Source organism: Cryptomeria japonica, chromosome 8, assembly GCF_030272615.1.
Source record: "Cryptomeria japonica chromosome 8, Sugi_1.0, whole genome shotgun sequence".
NCBI lineage: Eukaryota > Viridiplantae > Streptophyta > Pinopsida > Cupressales > Cupressaceae > Cryptomeria > Cryptomeria japonica.
This window is the reverse complement of record NC_081412.1, coordinates 717,781,711-717,804,180: the sequence shown is the minus strand read 5'-3', so window position 1 is coordinate 717,804,180 and position 22,470 is coordinate 717,781,711. Positions and strand designations below refer to the sequence as shown.

The 22,470-nt window shown below is 36.2% G+C and overlaps 1 protein-coding gene across 1 annotated transcript; it reads right to left on the bottom strand.

Moving 5' to 3' along the window:
• Positions 1-275: 275 nt before the first annotated feature.
• Positions 276-2,693, bottom strand: LOC131074229 (leucine-rich repeat receptor protein kinase EMS1). Its single transcript, XM_058010807.2, has one exon. It carries the CDS (start codon positions 2,691-2,693, stop codon positions 276-278), a length of 2,418 nt encoding a protein of 805 aa, XP_057866790.2.
• Positions 2,694-22,470: the final 19,777 nt, after the last annotated feature.

Below are 22,470 nucleotides of genomic sequence, written 5' to 3'. Positions count from 1 at the left end.
ATAAACACGTAAAATTCTCGCTAAAGTCCAATCAATTGAAAATTCACTTATTTTAGAACATTACAAAGAACTTTTAAATAACTGCTTCTTACCCAACCTCATCATTCATCTTAAACCTAAGGAAGAAAGAACCCTCTTTAGAAATCCTTAAAATATTTTGAAGGTTTATGAAACACATAAATTCATATTTAAAAAATATAATAATAATAAATTGAATGCATCCATAAAAACCATAATATATTTATATTGACTTGTCTCAATAGAGAAATTAACTTCTATAATGTCAAATTTCGAAAATGTGGGAAAAAAAATTTCAATACAAAATCAACTCCCTTGAAATATCTATGTCCTAAATTTCTTTTTAGTACAATAAATACCACCACTACTGCAAACCCTGCTCCATATGACAACCCCACTCCAATCTCATACAATATGCTTGCCTTGCTCTGCTCTTCTTCATTAATAGATGTCGAAACCAGAGGAGCTGGAGCAAATTCTGGCCAAGAGCATTTCTTTTGAAGTGGGCATCCCCAAAGATTTGGATTGCCTAAATATGATGATTTAGTAAATGTTTCCATTTGTCCTCCTTGAGGTATGCTACCTGAAAGGTGGTTGTTAGAAACGTTAAAAGCTTCCAAATAATTCAAAGAACCAAAATCTGAAGGAATTTGTCCAGAAAAATAATTTGTGGAAAGGTCTAATGTTTCCAACCAACTCATTAATACAATACTATTTGGAATAGTACCATTGAGATTGTTCATAGAAAGGTTGAGCAGCTTCAACCCCTTCAACTTCCCTAAATCAGAAGGAAGATCCCCATTCAACTGATTGTCTGAGAGGTCTATAGATGTCATGGTTGGAAAAATATATGTATAGTTCACATTTCTACCTTTAGAAACCATATTCAATCCATACTTGTACATATAACCATTCACATACATATACTTGTACATATAACCATTCACATTCATATCCTTGTACATATAACCATTCACATTCATGTAATTGCCAACTTGCAAGTCATATAGACCTTTTGGAATCATGGTCAATTCAAGGAGTGGTTCCACCAATATTGCTTGTAAACTGAAAATGCCGCATGGTATAAGCCCTGATAAGCTATTTGAAGAAAGGTCCAAGATTTGAAGCCGTTTCAGGTGTGCAATTTCTGAGGGAATGGTGCCTTCAAAATTATTCTTTGTCATTGCTAGCACTCGCAGTGTTGAAATATTTCCTATTGACTTTGGAATCTGACCTTTCAATAAGTTTTTCCCAATATCCAAAAAAATCAATTCTGTGCAGTTTGATATGGAAGGAGGGAATGATCCACTTACAATGTTATTCTTTATCACTAATGACTGCAGCTGACTTAGCTTACCAATCTCAGATGGCAAAATTCCCCTCAAATCATTATCCCCCAAGTTCAAGACTTGAAGCTCAGAACAATTGGCTAAGCTTGGAGGGATGATTCCATTCAAATGATTATTTGCCAAATTTAATATGTGCAGTGAAGAGCAACCCTGCAGTCTTTGAGGTATATTTCCCGTCAGCAAATTGTTGTTGAGCAACAACTCTTGTATATTAGACGGCCAGATTGATGGTATCTGTCCACATATGGCATTGTAAGACACGTCCAGGACATCTATTTCTTTCCAAGCTGAAGTATTTAGCAAAAGGCCACCTTGCAGATAATTTGATGTGAGATTGATGTACTTAAGACTCATATCCTGTAGCCAAGAAGGAATTTCTCCAACCAGACTGTTGTTAGCCAATTGCAACTCTTCAAGTAAGAACTGAGTCGAAATCCACAACGGGATTTGACCATCCATTTTACATGATATCAATAATAAGCTTTTCAACTGGAATGAGGGAAACCAGGTGGGGCTGGAACTAAGTACACAATCGGACAGGCTCAAATACTCTAATTTGCTTAGGTTGTGAAAGAAAGCCTCTGAAATTATTTGATGGCCGTTCAATGTGAGAGAGAGCGATGTAAGTGAAGAGGGTAGCTCTGAAAAAGCAATCTTCTGATTGAATGCATTCCTCTCCACAAAGAGGCCATCTAGGGAGGAAAGCTTTGAAAATGAAGAGGGAAGAGTTCCATTTAATTGGTTGTTAGACAATCCTAAGTAATAAAGTGAAGAGAGATCGCCCAAAGACTCAGGGATACAACCAGTCAAGTGATTCCTGGAAAGATCTAGCCTCCTTAGAGAAGAGAGATAAGATAGAGAAGAGGGAACGCTTCCTGTGAGTTTATTAGAAGAAAGATCTAATATATTTAGAGAAGTGAGATTAAATAGAGAAGAGGGAATGCTTCCTGTGAGTTGATTATTGTAAAGATATAGCTGAATTAAAGAAGAAAGTTTTCCTAAACAGTGAGGAAGAGTACCTGTTAATCCACTGTGAACGAGTTGTATGAATTCAACAGAAGTGAGGATGCACAAGCTCTCAGATATTAAGCCCCCTTCAAGTATGTAAACAATTTCAACACCGACTACATGATTGGTGTCATCACCACAGGTTATGCCATGCCAGACGCAGCAATCTCCTCCCTTCTTCCACGAACTCAGTACACCAGCAGAGAAATTTAGGCCGGCTTTGAATTGAAGAAGAGCTTCCTCTTCCCTATCAATACATCCGCAGCAGAAGCGAAGAAGAAACAGGTGAATAACAGCAAACAAAAATAATTTGGCCATTACTGTGTGGGTTGTTTGGCATTTGGCACTTAGCAGAGGAATGAGAGGGCAAGTTATTATAGTTAAGTTGAACAATGTGAGGCACTTGTTAAAAGTAGAGGAGACGTCAACAATTTGAAAGAAATGCGACCGACAATTTCGATGCAATTGCACTCAGACGACTTTGTATTGACTAGACTTGCCAAGTAAACCACGGCAGCCGTGACACTTGCGTTATAAAAGTAGAAAACAACTTGACACCATAAAAAGATTGTACAGACATCAGGAACATCTGAAAAGAAGTTGATGTATTCACTTAGAATTGATGGGTTTGCCAGAGTTGTCGTATAAACCAAGTTAGCCGTGAGACATGCGTACAATGATCCATTTAGTCACGGACAGACTTTGTTAAAAGTAGAGGAGACGTCAACAATTTGAAAGAAAAGCTACCGACAAATTCGATGCAATTGCACTCAGACAGACTTTCTGAAATACATGTGCTCGCCATAGAAGTAGAGAGTTATATTATTAAATATATTAATTTTCTAATCCATAATAGTTTCCATAATAGTTTGCTGTTAGTTTCTGATTGAATCATCATGCCGGATAAAGCTCATAGAATTTTTATGATATAAACAAGTTTTCTTGAGTTCCATCCCACTTGATAGAAGTGCGTGGATTTTAAGGTCATATTTATATTTAGTGGGGTTCATGTTTTTAGAATTAGAAATCATATATAGAATAATCTCAAATGTAGCTGATAGAAAGCTAGTTTATGTTAAACAAAAGAGATAAAAAGATAACAAAATATAGTATGGATAATGTGGAAGAATTTTTTATGTATTAATATATGATTATTAGCATGGGTTTCTAGATGAGGAAGGTGTGAATGTATTGGATTAGTAATTCTTTTAGTAAAGTATATAGAGTGAAGTTGGTGATGAAAATAATAGACTGAAATGTTATCTACAAAAGATTGCATTAAAATTTGCACACTGAAATTCATTATGACATTTGTTTAACTATTCCTAGATATTAGTGTCAATGATTGGAAAAATATTGGGAAAATCATCGATTAAAAAAAAAAAAAAACCCAATTTTTATGAGAAATGTTGACTATCATTTTGACTCATTTTTCCAAATCTTGTCGATTTGGTGTTGTACCCATATATAACTTGGAATGGATTCTTTCCCACACTTTAATTTATAGAGTTATTATATGCAAACTATTCTTGTGCCAATGTTAAATCCCATTGATTTGGTTTATCTCCAACCAAATATCTCAACAAACTTGTCAAACTTTGATTCACAACTTCAGTTTGACAATCCAAATATTCATCTTCTAGCCCTAATTGAATCATGACCCTAACTCTAACATTAGTTGAACCTTAATCCTCTCATAGAAGATTTTTGAAATGAGCTCTACAAATAGCAGTGACCAAGAGTTACCTCATGATCTTCTATGGGTCGGCGATGGCTGTGTGGATAGTGTTGGTCTTAGAGTGGGTAGCAATTTCGATATGGTGGGGAAGGTTGCCTTTGTAGGTAGCACTTTTCTTTTCCCAAAAATTATGGGTGACAATTCACATGCTTTCTCCCCTGTCCCTAGGGTCAACGCATCTGAGGTTGTGTCTCCCCCCTAAAACCTTCGATCATGAGCTCTCTTTCAGGTGTCCTAGGCCCTAAGGTCAACGCGGATATGGTTCCCTATCTGGCGGGCTCTAGCATGTCTGCTTCTTCGAGCCCCCAAAAGGATTTGTTTTGTGGTGCTTTGTCACCACCTACAAGTGGGGCCTCTATTGAGAAATCTAATCTTGGAACTTGTATCAACATTAAGGATGTCTCTCTAGACCATTTTCATTGCTAAAATGGCTAATGCTTTGGTTGACAAGTTTGTGGGTTAGTGTCTTGATATCATGGTAGTTAGGAAGTGGTCTGCTACTAAGTGGGCTATCAAAGGTAGCCTCCCTATTTCAGCCTTCCCTAACGGCCTCTTTTGTTTTTCATTCTCTCTCTCAGAGGATTATGTGAAAGTTTTTTCCTCTGGGTTGTGTCTTTGTAGAAAAGAAATGTTGCATCTTAGTAAATGGCGTTCAGGGTATAAACTCGACTATCTTCTCTCTAGTGCATTCCTTACTTGCGTTCATCTACCTAGCCTTCCTCTTGAATACTAGGATGAGGAGATTATTGAAGGCATTGCCAACTCATTTGGCCTATTTATTGTGATGCATTTGATCACTCGCCAACAACTGAGAATGTTTTTTGCTTGGTTCTTTGTTAGTGTTTCTCCCGGTAGCTTCTTGACGATTTTTGTTGTGTTGAAGTCATGATTTGGTTCTTTGACTTAGCCCCTGAAGTACAAGAATCTGACCCTTTTCTATCAGCATTTCTCATATCCTAGTCACTTGGCCAATGCTTGCCCTTGGGGTGGTAAGGTGGTTCCAGAGCTTAAAGGTAAATAGAAGATTTCCTCCCCTCCCGCATCTACTCTTAGCTAGATTTTATTGGACACTAGCTATTGAGTGGTGATGTGGCCCCTATTTTTGCCCCCATCCCCACTCTTGATCTTGATTCATGTTCGCCTTTTGTTGATCTACCTGGTGTGGAGGGTTTAGTTCTCATCTTGATTTGGTGGTATTGGATGTGCCTACCTTGGCATCCCTTTCTTCTTCAGTGGTTGGTCATTACTCTAATTTGTTGGTGTTGGATGCACTGGCTCAAGAAATCTTTTTTTCTTTTTTGATGGTTGATATTGTTTCCCCCTCAGTGGTTTCTTTGGAGGTTCGCCTTCATCTCTCTTTGGGCATGCAGTTTGTAGATGGGACACCTCTCATTGGTTTGATGCCTTGTTCTTCTTCTTCTGAGGGATGGACAATGGTTTCTTTCTTCCCTTCCCATTCAAAGGCCTCCCCTCCCTCCGCTGTGGAGTTGGACCCTTCCTCCCCCCTTTTTGAGCTTCCTCTTTGGGGTGTGCATCCAAGGAAATATATGATTCAGTTGATGGGATCTCTTCCTGCCTCTTCTAGGCCCCTAGTGTTCAACTACTTGTGTTTTTCTCCTGGACAAAGGAATTTTGTTGATGTTGGTAGACATTCTCATGTGGGAAGGAAATTTGTAAACAATGTTCATCAGAACAATGCTACCAGGGACATGTCTAATGGATGTCAGGGTATGTTGGAGCAATTCTTCTTTCGAAAGAATGAGAAATGATTATTCTCTCCTAGAATATAAGGGGCTTGAATGGGTCCCATAAGTAGATTCTTGTTAAGAATCTTGTGAAATATTTGAAACCATATATCTTACTCCTACAAGAAAATACTTAGATGAGTGAGGAATCTTGTAGAAAGGTGTTTAATTTTATTTGGCCCTTCTCCCACTCGATTTCTATTAGTGTTAAAGGTAACTCTGATTGTCTTGCGGTCCTCTAGCGGCCAAACTATCTATGTGGCTCCCTGGTTGTTTAGGATAAGAATTTTTCAGTGTATTGACTTTGTTAGTAATACCCCTTCTGAGGTTTGGAGGCTTACAAAAGTCTATGCACCCAATAATATTGTTCTTAGGTGGGATCTCTAGAACTTTCTAATTTCTGACTGGAATGGCCTTCGTGGTTCTCGTTGGATTGTTATAGTAGACTTTAATACTCCAATCTTTCCCTCAGAAAAATCTAGAGGGTATTTGAATCTCTAAAATCATGTTGGGTCTTTAGGAGTTCCTTACTAATGGTGGCCTCTCTAACCTAGATCTTGAAGATAAGAGATTCACTTGGTCTATGAATGAGTGGGAACCTCATTTAGGTTCAGTTGAATCATTGTGCCATCTCTTCTTCCTGGGATATCTCCATGATCTACCACCTCTCCTCATTCATTGATAGAGGCTCTGACCATTGTTCCATTTCTGCCTCTTGGCAGATCCCTCATCCCAGAAGAGGGTTTCCCTTCTTATTTGAAATCATGTGGACCCTTTCTCCTGACTTCAAAGACCTTACGACACAATGGTGGAGTGTCAATATTAATGGTACGACCATGTTTCAGGTTGCCCACAAATTGAAAATGCTCAAAATTTAGCTTCGATCGTGGATTAAGTCCTCCTTTGGGGACATTTTTGGTTGGAAGAAGGTTCTTAAAGCTCAAGTTGATGTGCTCCAAAAATGTATAGAATCCCTTGGGACTTCAGAGGAGATACCACAGGAACATGCAATATTGGTTGACCTCCACAATCTTATTATTAAAGAGGAACTTTATTGGAAGTAGAGATCTAGGATCCAATGGGTTAAGGAGGGGGACCAAAATATGAATCTTTTTCATCAATCTTCTAGCCATCACAGAAAGCATAACTATATTAAGGAGCTCTTGCATGCTAATAGTACCTTTGTGACTAATGAAGAGGATATCGGTTAGGTTGTTGTTTCTCACTTATCTTGCTTGCTTAATCTCAAGCTAGTGTTCAATTCTACTATTCTTGAAACCTCAACCAGACCGGTTCATTGCATTCCCTCCATTATTAACCATGATGAACCCAAGTCTATGGAGATATTTTATCTGAGGAGGAGGTTAAAGTTGTTATTTTTTCTATTGATCCTTTCAAAACCCCTAGCCCGAATGACTTTCCACCCTTCTTTTTCTAGGAGTATTGGGATATTGTTGGCCCTAATATTATCCTTGTGGCTAGGTAATTTATTTCTTCTACTAGGATCCTCAAAGAAATCAATAAAAAATTTATCATCCTCATTCCTAAAAAAGATGGTACTAAGAGAATGTCTAATTTCACACCTATTAGCCTTTGCAATACTTTGTATAAAATCTTCTCTAAACTTCTTGTTAATAGGATCAAACCTTTCCTCGACTCCTTGATCTATGCTAAATAGGAAAGTTTTGTTCCTGGGTGCCAAATTGTTGATGTTGTTCTTGAAGTTCATGAATGCTACAGTCTATGGATAATAAAGGCAAAGAAGATATTCTCCTCAAACTAGATATATCTAATGCTTATGATATGATTGTTTGAACCTTTCTTTCTTTGGTCTTGAGAAAATTTGGATTTGGCTAGTAAGATTCTTTGTGATATTGAGGCATGTGTTAAAAATTTGATGTTCTTGATCCTTATCAATAGTATCCCCCATGGCTTCTTCAATTCTACTGGCAGCTTGCAATAGGGGGACCCCCTCTCGCCCTACCTTTTCATCCTCATGGCAAAGGCCTTGGGGAGGAACTTAATGCCTTCTCTTCAAAATGGTGTCCTTAAAGATATTAAACCCTCCTCACCCCCCTTTGTTATCTCCCACCAACAATTTTTGGATGACACCCTTCTCCTTAGTGAGGCTTCCATTGTTGAAGCTAAATCCTAGAGGACCATTCTCTCAGACTATGCCACTATTTTTGGTCAAAAGTCAATTTGGACAAGAGCACTCTCTACTTTATGAATACCAATAATGCAATCCAAAATAGAATCAGTAATATCCTTAATTGTAGGATTTCCCTTCTACCATATAATTATTTGGGCCTTCCTCTCACAGTTGGGAAGGTGGATAATTTTCTTTGGGTGGGCCCTATGAAGATAATTTAGAGGAAATTAGTTGGGGGGAAAGGTGCAATTCTAAGCAGTGTTGGTAAGCTTCAACTTTAAAGGTCTCCTTGTAGAGTACCTGAGTTTACTTTCTTTCTCTTTTCTACATCCCAGTTCTTCGTGGGCTAAGAACCTTGATCAAATTCAAAGGTGCTTCTTCTAGGCTAGTGTGGAGAAATGTAATAAAATGTCCCTTGTTGATTGGGAGAAAATCTTCTATACAAAACATGTTGGGGGTCTGAGCATAAGAGGTTTGAGGCCCCTTAATGATGCGCTTTTGGCTAAGATTGGCTGGAGACTTCTATCTAATGCTGCCAAGTGAACTTCGATCATTGCTAGTAAGTATTTGAATGGGATAACACAATCTTTCTTGGATTTGAATGTTATGATTAGAGGGTCTTGCATATCTAGAACAATATCCTCAAGGCTCATGACTTTCTCTCTAAAGGTTTGATTTGGCAACATGGTAATGGTCGAATCATTCACTTTTGGAAAGATCCTTGGATTTCCTCCACCCCTCTTGAGTTCTAGGGTAAAAGCACAAAACTATGTCAAGTTTCAGGCCAACTCATCAACACAAGTGAATTCAGGTAATTCTAACTAAAAATTAATTTTAATCAAGCATATGGTCTATAGAGATACATTATAGTTGTATTATATATGGGCCAAAACTTTTTCAATTCGAATTGTCTACTAAATGTCTATTTTATACCACTTTGGGTCTAATTACCAATTTTTTAAATTTTTTTTTTTAAAAATCGATGTTTCAACAACTCCTCTTATAAATATTTTTTTTTGAAATATAAAAATACCCTTTTATATCTATCTATAAGTGATTTTTCCAAAAAAACATATATCATTTAATATTTTAATTATTTTTTATATTTTATACTTAATTTTTATTGAAAGTAGGTGATCAACACTAAAATATAAGGTTGATTATCTTGTAAAGGAAAAATACTAAAATTTCTTTAAAATTTTTGAAAAAAATGCACTAGAAAAAGGAGTGTATGTCAAGATGATATAATTCTTTTTTGGTTTGGATAAAAAAATTTTAAAAAAGGTGACACAAATGAAAAGAGTTATATTTTAGGACACACAACTTTTCAAATTTATTGAAAAATATATACATAAAAAATAATTAAAAATATATTATTGCACTAAAGTTTCAAGTTACCAATATACACAAAAAAAATTGAAGAAAAAAAAGGTAAAATTTACTATATAAAGTGTGACACCTTGTGCAGCTTCAATTTTAGCATTTTATTAGCAATTAAATTGTAGTGTTTACTTTATAAGAAAGCATATTCAAATAATTTTTTAAATTTTAAAAAAAATTACAAACACAAAATACACAAAAAAATATACATTTTATTAGTTTACATCATTTTAAAATTCTAAACATATATTTCACTTTCTATTGATTCAATTTAAAAAGTTGAATCAACATTGTCCATTTCCTTTATAAAAGTGTGGCACAACTTTGTGCTTTTACCCCCCACCCTACCTATGTTGTGGTTGAAGCGAAGCTTTCTACAAGATCTGAAACCCACCTTTGTGATTACTGGGATCCCCTTTCGTACCTCGTGGACTAGAATTCAAAGCCACTGAGTTCCCTCAACCTTTGAAACCTATCATGGTTGAGCTCCTCAGGATCCTCAACACTGTTAGTTTTTATAGAAGAGATGAAGATGATATTTTGATCTGGGCTCCATCAAATGATGGAAACTTCACGGTTAAATCTATCTTTGAACTTTCCTTTCCTTCCCCTTTGCCCACATTTAAGTGGGACTATATTTGGAGGACGAATAATTTGCTAAAAATCTGTTTCTTCTTGTGGACTATTTGCTATGGTAGAATCCTTACTTTGGATAATCTTATGAAGAGGGGTTTCCAACATGCCAATAGATGTGTGCTCTATGAAAATGAGGAAGAAAGTATTGAACATCTCTTGTTTCATTGTCCCCTTTCTTGGAATGTTAGATAGAATATTATTGGCATGTTCTCTTTGGAATGGCTTTGGAACTTTGTGGCCTAGGAAAATCTCTTGGGTGGCTTTCTCTCCAAGCATCCCCTTTCTCTTGAGATTTGGAGACAATCTTTGTACACTAGTTGGTGTTTGAGGAAATAGAAAAATAATAGAATCTTCAGAGGAAAAAAGTGTGGTTAGTGTTGGAACCTTCAAATTTTGGCTAAATTTGAAGTCCCATTAATAAAAAAGTTGATTACAATATTCATAATACCTTTGTCAAATTTTATCAAGTAGCCAACTTTGGAGGATAATATTTTGAATCTTGATGGTTGCCATCAAAAATTAGTTGGTTCTAACAATTGTCCCCATATTGATATGCACCATTGTCCATTTCCATAGACCCAACAATTCATTTAGTATTTTTGCCAAGCCCAAAGCAAACTGAATTTCTATAATCCGCTGGGTTGGGCACAATGGTTAATAATTTGAAATTGTGGTTCCAAATGCATAAAGTACCCATTGTGTCACATGTCATGATCTCAAATGACATTCCCATTAATGATGTGTAATCTCAAGACTACCTCTTTAGTATTTTCTATTCTTGCCCTTTCCTTTCCAAGATGGATAAGATGACAAAATTTTATTTTTGTTGGTACTCACCACTATTGCTTTCAAACTTGTTGATTTCACATTTTGGTCTTCGGGTTTGCGAAGATGGGTGAAGATTTGAATTAAGTTAAATCATATATATGGGTGCTCTACATTTAAAAATAATGATGCACTTTGGAGCAAGGTTATTTAGGGAAATATGAACTCCTATGTGGAGGGTATGACTGACCATGACAATAAATTATTTACGGTCTTTGTTCAAGCATCGAATAATGGAGTTGTGAAGACTAGGAGTATTAACTTTGTGGCATTTAAAGAAACCATAGTGAAAGTTACTAGATTGGCCCTAGATGGTGTCATCTTAAGGGGAATTATAAGGAAGATTTTGACCATTTCTTTCAACCTAGTGAAGGGGTCGCTAAACTCCAAAGTGGCTACAATCATGAGGATCTCTTAGGTATTTGGAAGGAGGTTGCCCTACTCTTCATGTAATACTTCACACTGGATGGAAGGAAGAATATATTTCACCTTCAACTCTTCCCTATGTTGAACCACGTCTGCCATGGGGTAAGAATGAAATTTCCTTATTGGTTTTATCTTCCTTGTCTCAATCTATCAATAGGGCTGTTGCAGAGGGAAAACCCCATTAGGGTATTATTCATAGGCTATATATTTTCATTTGGACCAAACCCCCTTGGGTGGGATCCCCACTACTGAAATTGGGTCCACCTATGACCCCAAATTTTCTAGTGGGCTCTAAATTGCCCACTAGAAAAATTCCCACATGCATGGACAAATTCAAAGCCATTGCTGTCTCTAAAAAGGACCTGGGGAGGAACCCCAGATTGAGGAGCATAAGGAGGTGGAAATTATTAAGGACTCGGAGTTTAACTCTAATTCCTCTGATGAATCAGACTCCTCTAAAATTACGACTCAGATTGATCCCCTGCCAAGAATGTTAATGATGATGCAAACCCTTCCTCTCCTCCCATAAACCCTCCCCCTATTGTAAATACTAAGCCGCTAAGCTTGCTTACATTCCTTACCAATCTTGTGAAGAACATTCACCATGATGTGCAAATGCAGGATGATCTGTTCAAATGGCTTTTTGGGCAGATGAATGAGGTGATAAGGAAGATCAATAGGTTGGAGGTGGTCACTAAAGACAAAGCTAGAGCTAACATCTAGCTTGAGGATGTGGATGAGGAAAAAGTCTAGAAGGCTACTTTGATTTTGCTAGTATAATAGAGAATTGGGACAAGGTGAACGAAAAAATCAATGACCTAGATGCTAAGCTTAAAATGATAGGGACAAAATCGAAGATGAAAGAAATTAGGCATTCTCAAGAGGCCCTTAAAATTAAATTTGATGAGACCAACTCGTCCTGCATGATGCAACCAACATGCATAATTATTCTCTACAGGATAAACTTAATATGAAAAGGGAGAAGAAGTGCAAGTAGACTAAGGCTTTGATCACGGGTTTAGGCCCCATGGAGTCCCTGGTGAAAGCTACCCCAAATTTTGTTGTGGTGTCTTCTAGCTCTAAGTTTGGGTCTTCTAAAAAGGTGTCATTTTCTGATAAAGTCCTAAATTTATGCCATGAATGGTAGGATAAAAAATTCCCCCATGCATTTGGCCATCTATTTATGCCTTTCATGGGTGGTTGTCCTAGTTTTTAGCTTTCTAGTTGGTTTTTTTATGTTTCTACTCTTGCTAGTTTTTTAGTTTCTTTACTAGTGCCCTTGCTAGGTTTTTTATATGTGTTAGTAGGGGTTTTTTTAAGCCAGTTTCACATTCCTCATGCACCCCTAAGTGTCGCTATGTGAATATTTAATGGTATGGGCCTATCCCGCTTTTATTAATCAAAACTTTAGTTTGATAATTGAAAAGTATGCCAAAAATGACCAACCAACTTGGTGTCTGTTGGCATTACATACTCAGAGGAGAATAGTTGATGTTGTCATTGATGGCAACCAACTGGTAATATGGTTCACAGGTTACACCGGCAGGCACTACAAGTTTATTCACACCGGCATCCAGTCTACACCGACACTCTAAGCCGACATGGAAATAATATTGTTTTGTATTGTAATTATATTGTATAGCCGACATGATGTATTGTAAAGACTCATATATGTATGAGATCTTGTAGCTCATTTTGAAATGTAATCAGGTAATGAATGTAAGTGGTATATGATAGTGAATAATTGTATATGCATTATGATGTAATTATTTTGTGAGCGAATAAGAGCAGAGAAGAGTGAAGCAAGGTTTATGGAAGAGGTATCTGACAGAGCTTAAACTGGTACTGAATCCAGCATTGCAGATGCTTTTTTGAGCAGTACATTGTCATTGGATTTAACCATCCAATTGTAGTAAGTGGGACTCCTTTTTGTGATTGAGCAGTGAGCTCTAGGCTATTGGCCTTCCTGCATGTGCAGGCCCCTACTGTATAAGTAATATTTATTCATTTTGGCCAGTGAATAAATATTATGGGTCACAAATCCCACTGAGGTTTTTCTCCTACTGGGTTTCCTCGCCAACAATATCTGTGTTATGGTGTGCATTGATGGTTATACTTTTGTTTCTCTTTACTGCACTATTATTTACTTATCGGTATTTAATTTGGGTTATAAAGTTGCAAACAATTTTAAATCTTTTGTTTACCAATTAGACACTGATTCACCCCCCCCCCCCTCTTAGTGTCTTTGGGACTGATCAAGTATCTAACAATTGGTATCAAAGCCTAGTCCTTTATTCACATAAGCCTAATAGCTTGAGGAAGATTCTGAAACCGGTATTGATGGAAAGTTCGAGACAAAAATTGGAAGGAGCTCTTGAAGATTTTGATGCAAAAAAATTGAAGAATATCAAACTAGAAGATGAAATCAGAATTGCTCAGGAATTTATCAAAGTACTTAAAGATACCCTGGTTATAGCAAAGAATAAGAGAAAATAATTACATGTGCAATTGCAAAATCAAGATGATGAAGAAAAGGAAACTCTTAGAGATATTGCAAAGAAATTGAGACAAGAGAACAATAACATGAAGAATGAGATGCAAGATTTAACCATGAGACTATGCAAGGATATTGAAGATAGAAAGAGGAATGAAGAAGATTTGACCAGAAGACATAATGAAAGATTAGATGAATCTCTAAGGCTTAGTTATGAAAATCATATGGTTAAAATAGATTTGATTCACATGCAACATGACAAAGAGGAACTTATGAGATAAGTTAGCACTTTCGAAGGTGAGTTGGTCACTATAAATGAATACAAACAAAAATTCAAGAAGAGTTCAAATAATTTTGATGATATGCTGAAAAGTTAGAAAACTAATGGAGAAACATTTGGACTTGGATTTGAACATGGAGAAAGTTCTGGGACTGCAAACAATCATGATCATAGCAAACCGGTAAGACAACCTAATGCTTAAAAATTCAATGGGAAATGTTTTAATTGCAACAAATTTGGTCATAGAGCAAATCAATGTAGATTTAGGAATAATCAGAATACAAACTCACCCACCACTCAATGTTCTGAATAAAATAAAAATGGTCATAACTCAAACAATTGCAGAATGAATGTGAAATGCTATGTTTGTGGTAGATTTGGACATTTATCTAATCAATGCAAAACTGAAACCGGTCAAGGTTATGGAAATGCTATTCAGAGAAACAATGTAACTTGTTATGCATGTAACAAGATTGGGCATATTGCAAAATTTTGTAGAAGCAAGAGTGTATCCACAAACAATAAAGCATCTAATGAAAAGGGCAAAGAAAAGGTGACTGAAATCAAGCAAGAATTTTCTAAACAATGGATTAGGAAGAGAGATCGGAGAATTGATGAATCTATCTCTGCACCGATAGAATAGGGTAATCCTGCACCGGTAGGAGATTCTTCATCTAACTAAGGAGTAATCCTTCGGGGTAAGGCAACTAATTGAAGATCATGCATTTACCCTCGATTGGTGGTAAGAAGTTATAATTCTTCTTTACTAGTAGATATGTAGAGCTTTCACTTCACCGACGAAACATTTATTGTAGTTGTAAGTTACTTTTTGGTTATAAAAGCACGGTAACTTCTCATTTCATCTCACCAAGAATCCAAGCATTTGAAGAGAGCGAAATCGAGCAAAGGCATTCTAAAGGTCAAGCAACCAAATTTTTTTTAGAGCATTCAAGGATTTCTCAGTTGAAAGGTGTTTATCTTTCGCAATGGCTTCTTCATCCTCTGTTCTTGAATTCGTAGCAAACCCTACCACTATGGAGAACATAAAATGACCTAGACCCATTTTCAAGATCATTCCTAAGATAGCAAAATTGAATGACTCCATTGGTGCATTTCAAAAATTCCAAAGGGAGTTGTGTTTGCTAAAGACCCTAGGGCATACATTCATTGTAACATAGAGAGTTTAGGGTCCAAAGATTTGAAGAATATGTACATGAATGTTATCACTAACAAGAATGGGGTAATGAAACCTTAACACAAGGTAGTTGAGGATTTAGGTTTCATTGATATCCTCCATATGCTGAAATTCTTAGATGCCACCATGAGCTATGTTCTTAGCAGGGTTCATGGCAAATTTATGTGGTTGGACTTAGTTTTTAAGATCACTAAGGAAGCTATAAGGGCTATTACTGGTTTACCATCCACTAGCACTAGGCTTGACAAGAAGAAGAAAATCCCTAACAAAGAGGTTATGAGCTTAACCGAAGCTACATTTGACAACTGGTCACTTAGGGTCAATGATATAAAGGATAACAATGTTAAATTTGCAAGTATGGTCATTGGATATAAAGTTGCTCATACTAACAGTGAATTATGTATCTAGTTCCAGCATTCATAGTTCTCATGAGATGATATTAAACAATTGTAAAATTGACATCTGTGAATGTTTAAAGGATGAACTGTTAGAGAATTTTCACAAAATCAAAGGTGATAAGGAGGGAACTTTTAAATTTGGAAGTCTAATTGTGTGTTTAATGCTTTACTTCTCAAAAGAGATTCTCGGTATAGGACATAAGGATTTTGCCTATGATATTTCTGTTGGAAAACATATAAAGGAGGCAATTACCAAAATGGGATCTGATGGTGATGAGTTGGTGAAAGACTATTTCAAGAATTTTTAAGCTAAAATGAGACAAAGGGAAAGGATTCCCCAAAGCATTGTGGATAAATATGATAAACAGATATGTGTAGTGAAAAGATAAAAAATTTGGATGGAGGCAGTTAGACCTAGAACTGTCTGTATTACTGAAATGGGATATGAGGTGGATTCTCATATCTTAGATTCGTATGCTAAAATACTCTTAGATGCTCCACCAAAACCATCTAAGGAAATTTTTGGAAATGAAGAAACAATTGAGAAGGAAGTAGACATGTAAAAGCAGAGGAAGAAAAGAGAGAAACTAATGAAAAATGCTTCTAAGATGGCAAAGGATGCTACAGAAGGATTGATGAATCTTGTTGGTATTGCTGCTAGTGTGAAAGAAAGTCAATTAGAGAAGAAACCAGTAGCTCACATTTCCCCTTTGGCTACTTCATCTGATTCTGACACTGGCCAGGTAGCTGAGTTCAAGAGAGTGGACAGGAAGAAAAGAAAACCCTCACCAGCACCTGCTCCATCTCCCAAGAAGTCAAGGACACAGAGAAATAAATAATAGGCTGTAAGAGAGCCCAGTGGTCCGAAGAAGAAAGTGACTCCAAAGAAGAAACCTGAACCTAAGGCACCAGATACTCTTTCACCAGAAGAGCTCATCAATGAAATAACCCAAGATGGTAACCTTGGTAATGTGAATAAATTTTATCATTCTTTCAATGGTTCACATAAGGAATCCATAGAAGAAAGTATTATTTTATATCTAGACATATACAAAAAGGTTCTTATTGAAGTTGTAGATGTTCTTCTAAATGATTTATACTTAAGATTAGAGGCTAAGAGAATGTCTGTCATGGAGATTGACAAGAAATTAAAGGTAGAAGCTCTATTAGCTATGCATCCTGTTAATTCCAAGAAGGAAATTGATGATCTAATATCTGAAGCCAATAGAGAAGTTTTTGTGAGTGGTCACCGACAAGTTAGTCTTATGGCTGACAGAGTTAAAGAAATAGCAGATGAAACAACAGATAAGTGGGATATATTTTTTGTTGAGAGAGAGAAGAAATAAGAGAAGGACAAAAAGAAAGTAGATAAGTCTTTTGCTAAGCTATATCAGAAAGTTGATAAAGGTAAAGGGAAAATTGGAAGTGTACCTGATATCACGATCAAGGATAACCTTCCTCCACCGGCACAGGACACCCCAACAATAATTGCAGAGGGACCAACACAAACAGATAGTCAGCCTGAAGAAGAGAAGGTAGAGGAAGTAACAAAAGATGACATTAATCTGGAGTCTGAAATTATTTTTACCATGAATCTGGACACTCAGGATTTTAATATTGTGTTGGATAAGGAAACTGTAGAGGTAAAGAAATCTGAAACTACAAATATTGAGATCTCTAAGTCACCGATCAACACTGTTGACTCTCAGTAGAATATTGAGATACCAGCTGAAGTTAAGCAAACAAAATCCATCCCTGATGATACTCAACTTAACACTGAAATACCGACCAAAGAAGTAGCAGAAACTAGAACCAGAACTGGAACAAGGCATGAACAGAGTATATCTAAACCGACAGTCAGCAAGGAAGACAATAAGGATGATAGTAAGGATGAAAATAAGGTTGAAAACAAAAGTGAGAATAAGGAAGAAACAATGAATAAAGAAGAGGTTAAATATGAAAGCAAGATAGCAGAAGTGGTTAAGGTTAATGTGCAGACATCCAGAGAAGATAAGAAACCAATTGTAGAACCTAGCACTTCTACCATGGATTATAGACCAACAAATCTTACAGATGTACTTTTAGATTCAATAAAGAAGATCATAGAATGCAATGCCTTAGCATTTAAGGCTATTGATGATACTTTACCAATTTTACAAATGATTGCACCGACATGTAAAGTTGATCACATTGTTGGGTCTATGAGTAAATTGGACACATTATCCAAATTCATTTCTTCTAATATTCAAACTATGGATAAAATAAATGAAGAGACCGTTAAGGAAAGAGTGAATAAGGAGAAAGATGAATTCTTTGACAAGACAATTAAGGAATGTACTGGACAGATTGATTCTTTGTTACCAGCACTAAATTCCACCATTTTGGAATACAAAGAGTTGTACAAGGAAGCATGTAAGCCTCACCATCTAACTGAAGATATTGATGAGGAAATAAGGAAGACACAAAAGGAGATTGATGATATAGCTGATAATATAATAGTTTCTTTAGAACTTACTTCAGTTTTGGATCACGAAATGACAATCTATGAAGAGAAGATTGAGAAATTGGAAAGGGAGAAAGAAAGGTTAAGAATGAAAACCCGAGAGTTGAAGAACAAACTTTGTCCTAGATTGGACAACTTATTAACAAACTAGAATGCATTGTCTAAGGTATCTATTCAAGGCAACAGATCACTAGAGCAACAGATGCATTATCTAACCGAGATGATCCGACATACTGAGACCATAATTTCTGACTGTACAAATTTTTTGCATTCTTAACTTGGTTTTGGCAGATATTTTTTAGATTGTACAAATTGGTTACAAGTTTCTAGATAAATTTTGAATTCTTTGATTCTTTTGACATCCATTGTCATTGATGTCAAAGGGGGAGTAGTGGTGTATGATAAAAATGTACAGAAGGAGATTATTTTCTCAGGGGGAGCACACTCAGTTTTTGGATATCAGTTTTTGGATTTTTCTCATAAGTGTTTCCATCAATGCCAAAGGGGGAGATTGTTGGCATTACACACTCAAAGGAGAATAGTTGATGTTGTCATTGATGGCAACCAACTGGTAATATGGTTTACAGGTTACACTGGCAATAGACATCATCTACCGGCATCGACAGGCACTAAAAGTTTATTCACACTAACAATAGTTCACATCAGCACTCTAAGCCGACATAGAAATAATATTGTTTTGTATTGTAATTATATTGTATAGCCGACATGATGTATTGTAAAGACTCATATATGTATGAGATCTTGTAGGTCTTTTTGAAATGTAATTAGGTAATGAATGTAAGCAGTATATGAGAGAGAATAACTGTATATGCATTATGATGTAGTTATTTTGTGAGCGAATAAGAGCAGAGCAGAGTGAAGCAAGGTTTATTGCAGAGGTATCTAATGGAGCTTAAACTGGTATTGAATCCAGCATTGTAGATGCTATTTTGAGCAGTACATTGTCGTTGGATTTAACCATCCAATTGTAGTAAGTGGGACTCCTTTTTGTGATTGAGCAGTGAGCTCTAGGCTGTTGGCCTTCCGACATGTACAAGCCCCTATTGTATAAGTAATATTTATTCATTTTGGCCAGTGAGTAAATATTGTGGGTCACAAATCCCACAGAGGTTTTTCCCCTATCGGGTTTACTCGCCAAAAATATATGTGTTATGGTGTGCATTGATGGTTATACTTTTGTTTCTCTTTACTGCACTATTATTTGCTTACCGATATATTAATTTGGGTTATAAAGTTGCAAACAAGTTTAAACTTTTGTTTACCGGTTAGACACCGATTCACCCCCCCCCCCCTCTCAATGTCTTTGGGACTGATCAAGTATCTAATAGCTGCTTTGTTTTTTTTTGCAACTTCTATGCTTCAATTTTTTATTTTTTTTTAAGAAAATCAACCTATTTCACATGTTTTTGACTCAATTTAACTTGGCTATTGATGAACTGCAATGCATAATGATTGATGTACAACAAAAACTCCTTCACTATCAAGTAGTATCTCCACTTCTTGAGTTCTTGAAAAATTGCATAGAACTCTTGATCATACACAAAATATTTTATTTTTACTTCATTTATTGTTTTGCTAAAGTAAGATATTTTTTTACCCTCTTGACTTAGAATTCTCCCTATTACTGTCTCATGAACATCATGTAATCAACTTGCAACATTTTTCCAAAATTTGGTTTAGTACTAACATGGGTTGATTCATCACTTTTGCCTTCAAAATATTGAAACTCCTCTCTATTGTAGTTGTCCAAACAAATTATTTTCTATTTCCTTCATTGTCTCCATAATTGTGCACAAATCCTATTAAATTGTTTTATAAATATTTATATAGAAGCTTGCTAATCCATGGACGCATCTTGCTTCAAACATACTCTTTGGCTAATGAACTTTTTTCTTTCTTTTTTCAAGTCCATTTTCAGATCACTGTTAGAAATCACAAACACCAAATACACCAACTTTTCCTTCATGAAACTACACTTTCTCAAATTCACCATTGACTTCTCTTCTTTCAGCCTAAGTTCCAAAACCACTCCAACTCCAACATGTTTCAAGCACTCTTCTTCTTTTAACTAAATATCAAAATATCATCTAATTACACAATCACAAAGTTACCAAGATTTGGCTTCAAAATTTCATTCCTTAATCTCATGAAAGTGCTTGGAGCATTTATTAATTCAAACTATATCACCAACCATTTCTACAATTTGTCTTTGGTCTTGAATGAAGTTTTCCATTCATCTCCCTCTTATCCTCATTTGATGGTATCCACTTTTCAAATAATATTTAGTGAAGTATTTGGCTCCACTAAAATAGTTCATCTTGTCATCCATTATTGGTAATGAAACATGTACATTATGGTTATCTTGGTTATTGCTCTAGAATCTATGCACATTCACCAATCCCCATCCTTCTTGGGTGCTAACACTACTAGAACAATTCACGGGCTCAAACTTTCTCTGATTAGCCCCTTATCAAGCAAAACTTGCACTTGCCTATTTATCTTTTCATTCTCTTATAGTAACATCATATATTGTGCCTTGTTTGGAAAACTTGCATTGGGAATCAAATCCATACAATGACTATTATCCTCATAGTGGCAGTCCATCAGGCAATTCCATCAAGAAAAAAATCATATTCCTCCAAAATATCTCAAACTTCCTTTGGTATTTCATCCTCTTTATTCGATGTCCCAACTACTACAAACTCGGGAACTATGAAATAACATGTCTTCTCTCTTTTTAATTCTCTCAAAAATTCCTTTCCAGAAACCAAACATACCTTTGGTTTGTCTCCACTCTCCTCTTCTTTATTCTTCAAAGGATTCAAGATGTAGTATTTTGCATCCTTGCATATGTATTGAATTGGCCATCATCAACAGATTTCCCATCAAATTACCCCCATCTTGTTGGCCATTTGGAGGAATTGATTATGTGTTGCATTGATGTTTTTTCATTGATGCCAACACTAGTTGTTTGGATGCTTTTGGTCCTGGTAGGTTGAGTGGTTTCTGGTTGGTTTGGATCTGACATGATCTGGTAGGCTTCGGTATAGTTTGGTTGTGGAATTGTCTTATTCATGATACTCATGTTCATATTCAGTAAGTTGGTTTCGGTTTGGTGATTAGATGCTATCTTGTTTTCTTAGAAGCTTGGCTTCTAGTTCCGACAAGGGTTTCACTGGTAGAGGTTTTGCTGAAGATCTTTGATGAATTGCATAAGTGGTGTTGGTACAACTTCTGGTATGGTTTCTGGATGCTATTGGTGATCATGTTCAAGACTTGGCAGATGGAGATCATTGTTGTAGCGTGTCGACCTATATTAGGTCTCGGTTGATCTAGGTTATGGACCGTTTTAATGAAGCGTGTGGATTGGACCTCTTGATGTGTTTCTAGGATGTCTTCAATGTTGGATATAATTTGTTTGGTCTAAGAAAGACATGTTTTTTAACTATTTAATTGGTTTATTGTCTAGTGACGACCTGATTGTTTATGGTCAAGGGTTTGTATATATAGATGTAAGATCTCATTATAGATCATCATGGTTATGGGAAAGGGATGTAATGTGTGAATAATGTAATATCATCTAGGCAAAGGATTGGGTAGATCATTGGAGATAGAATTGGTTTTATATAAGAGGATTTACTCCTCCGATATTGAGCTTAACCAGAACTATACTCAGGCATAGGAGATGTTATCTTTTGCAGTTCAACACTTATCTGGATTGTAGTCTAGATTTCTATGTAGTCAATGAGGCTCCTTTTGTGATGAGAAGTGTGCTCTAGACTATTGTCCTTCCAGCAAGTGCAGGCCCCTCAATTGTAATTCACATACTTACTACAAAAGTATTATCTGATTGTGGGTAGGCTTTCCACCATGATTTTTCCCTTTACTGGGTTTCCACGTATAAATCTTGGTATCATGTGGATGGTATTTATTTTGTGATTATTGTTTATGCTTAATTGGTTTAACTGCTATTTTGGTATTAATGTTTTGGGTTTCGGTATTAAAGTTTTAATTGTTGATGGTTCCAATAATCTGTGACAACTGATTCATCCCCCCCCCTCTCTCAGTTGTCTTCTGGTAATTTGAACTGTCTAACAATTGGTATCAAAGCATTGGTCCTCTCTGCAAAAGGCTTAACCACTTGAGGAAGATCCTATTGCGACTAACACTTCAAGTTCATATAGTTCTTTTGGAGCTATCTTTTGGAGAGATATTCCTAGGCTCGATGGAACAAATTACACAGTATGGAAGATTTAGATGGAGACTCATCTGAGATGTCTTGGCAAGGAGATTTGGGAGATC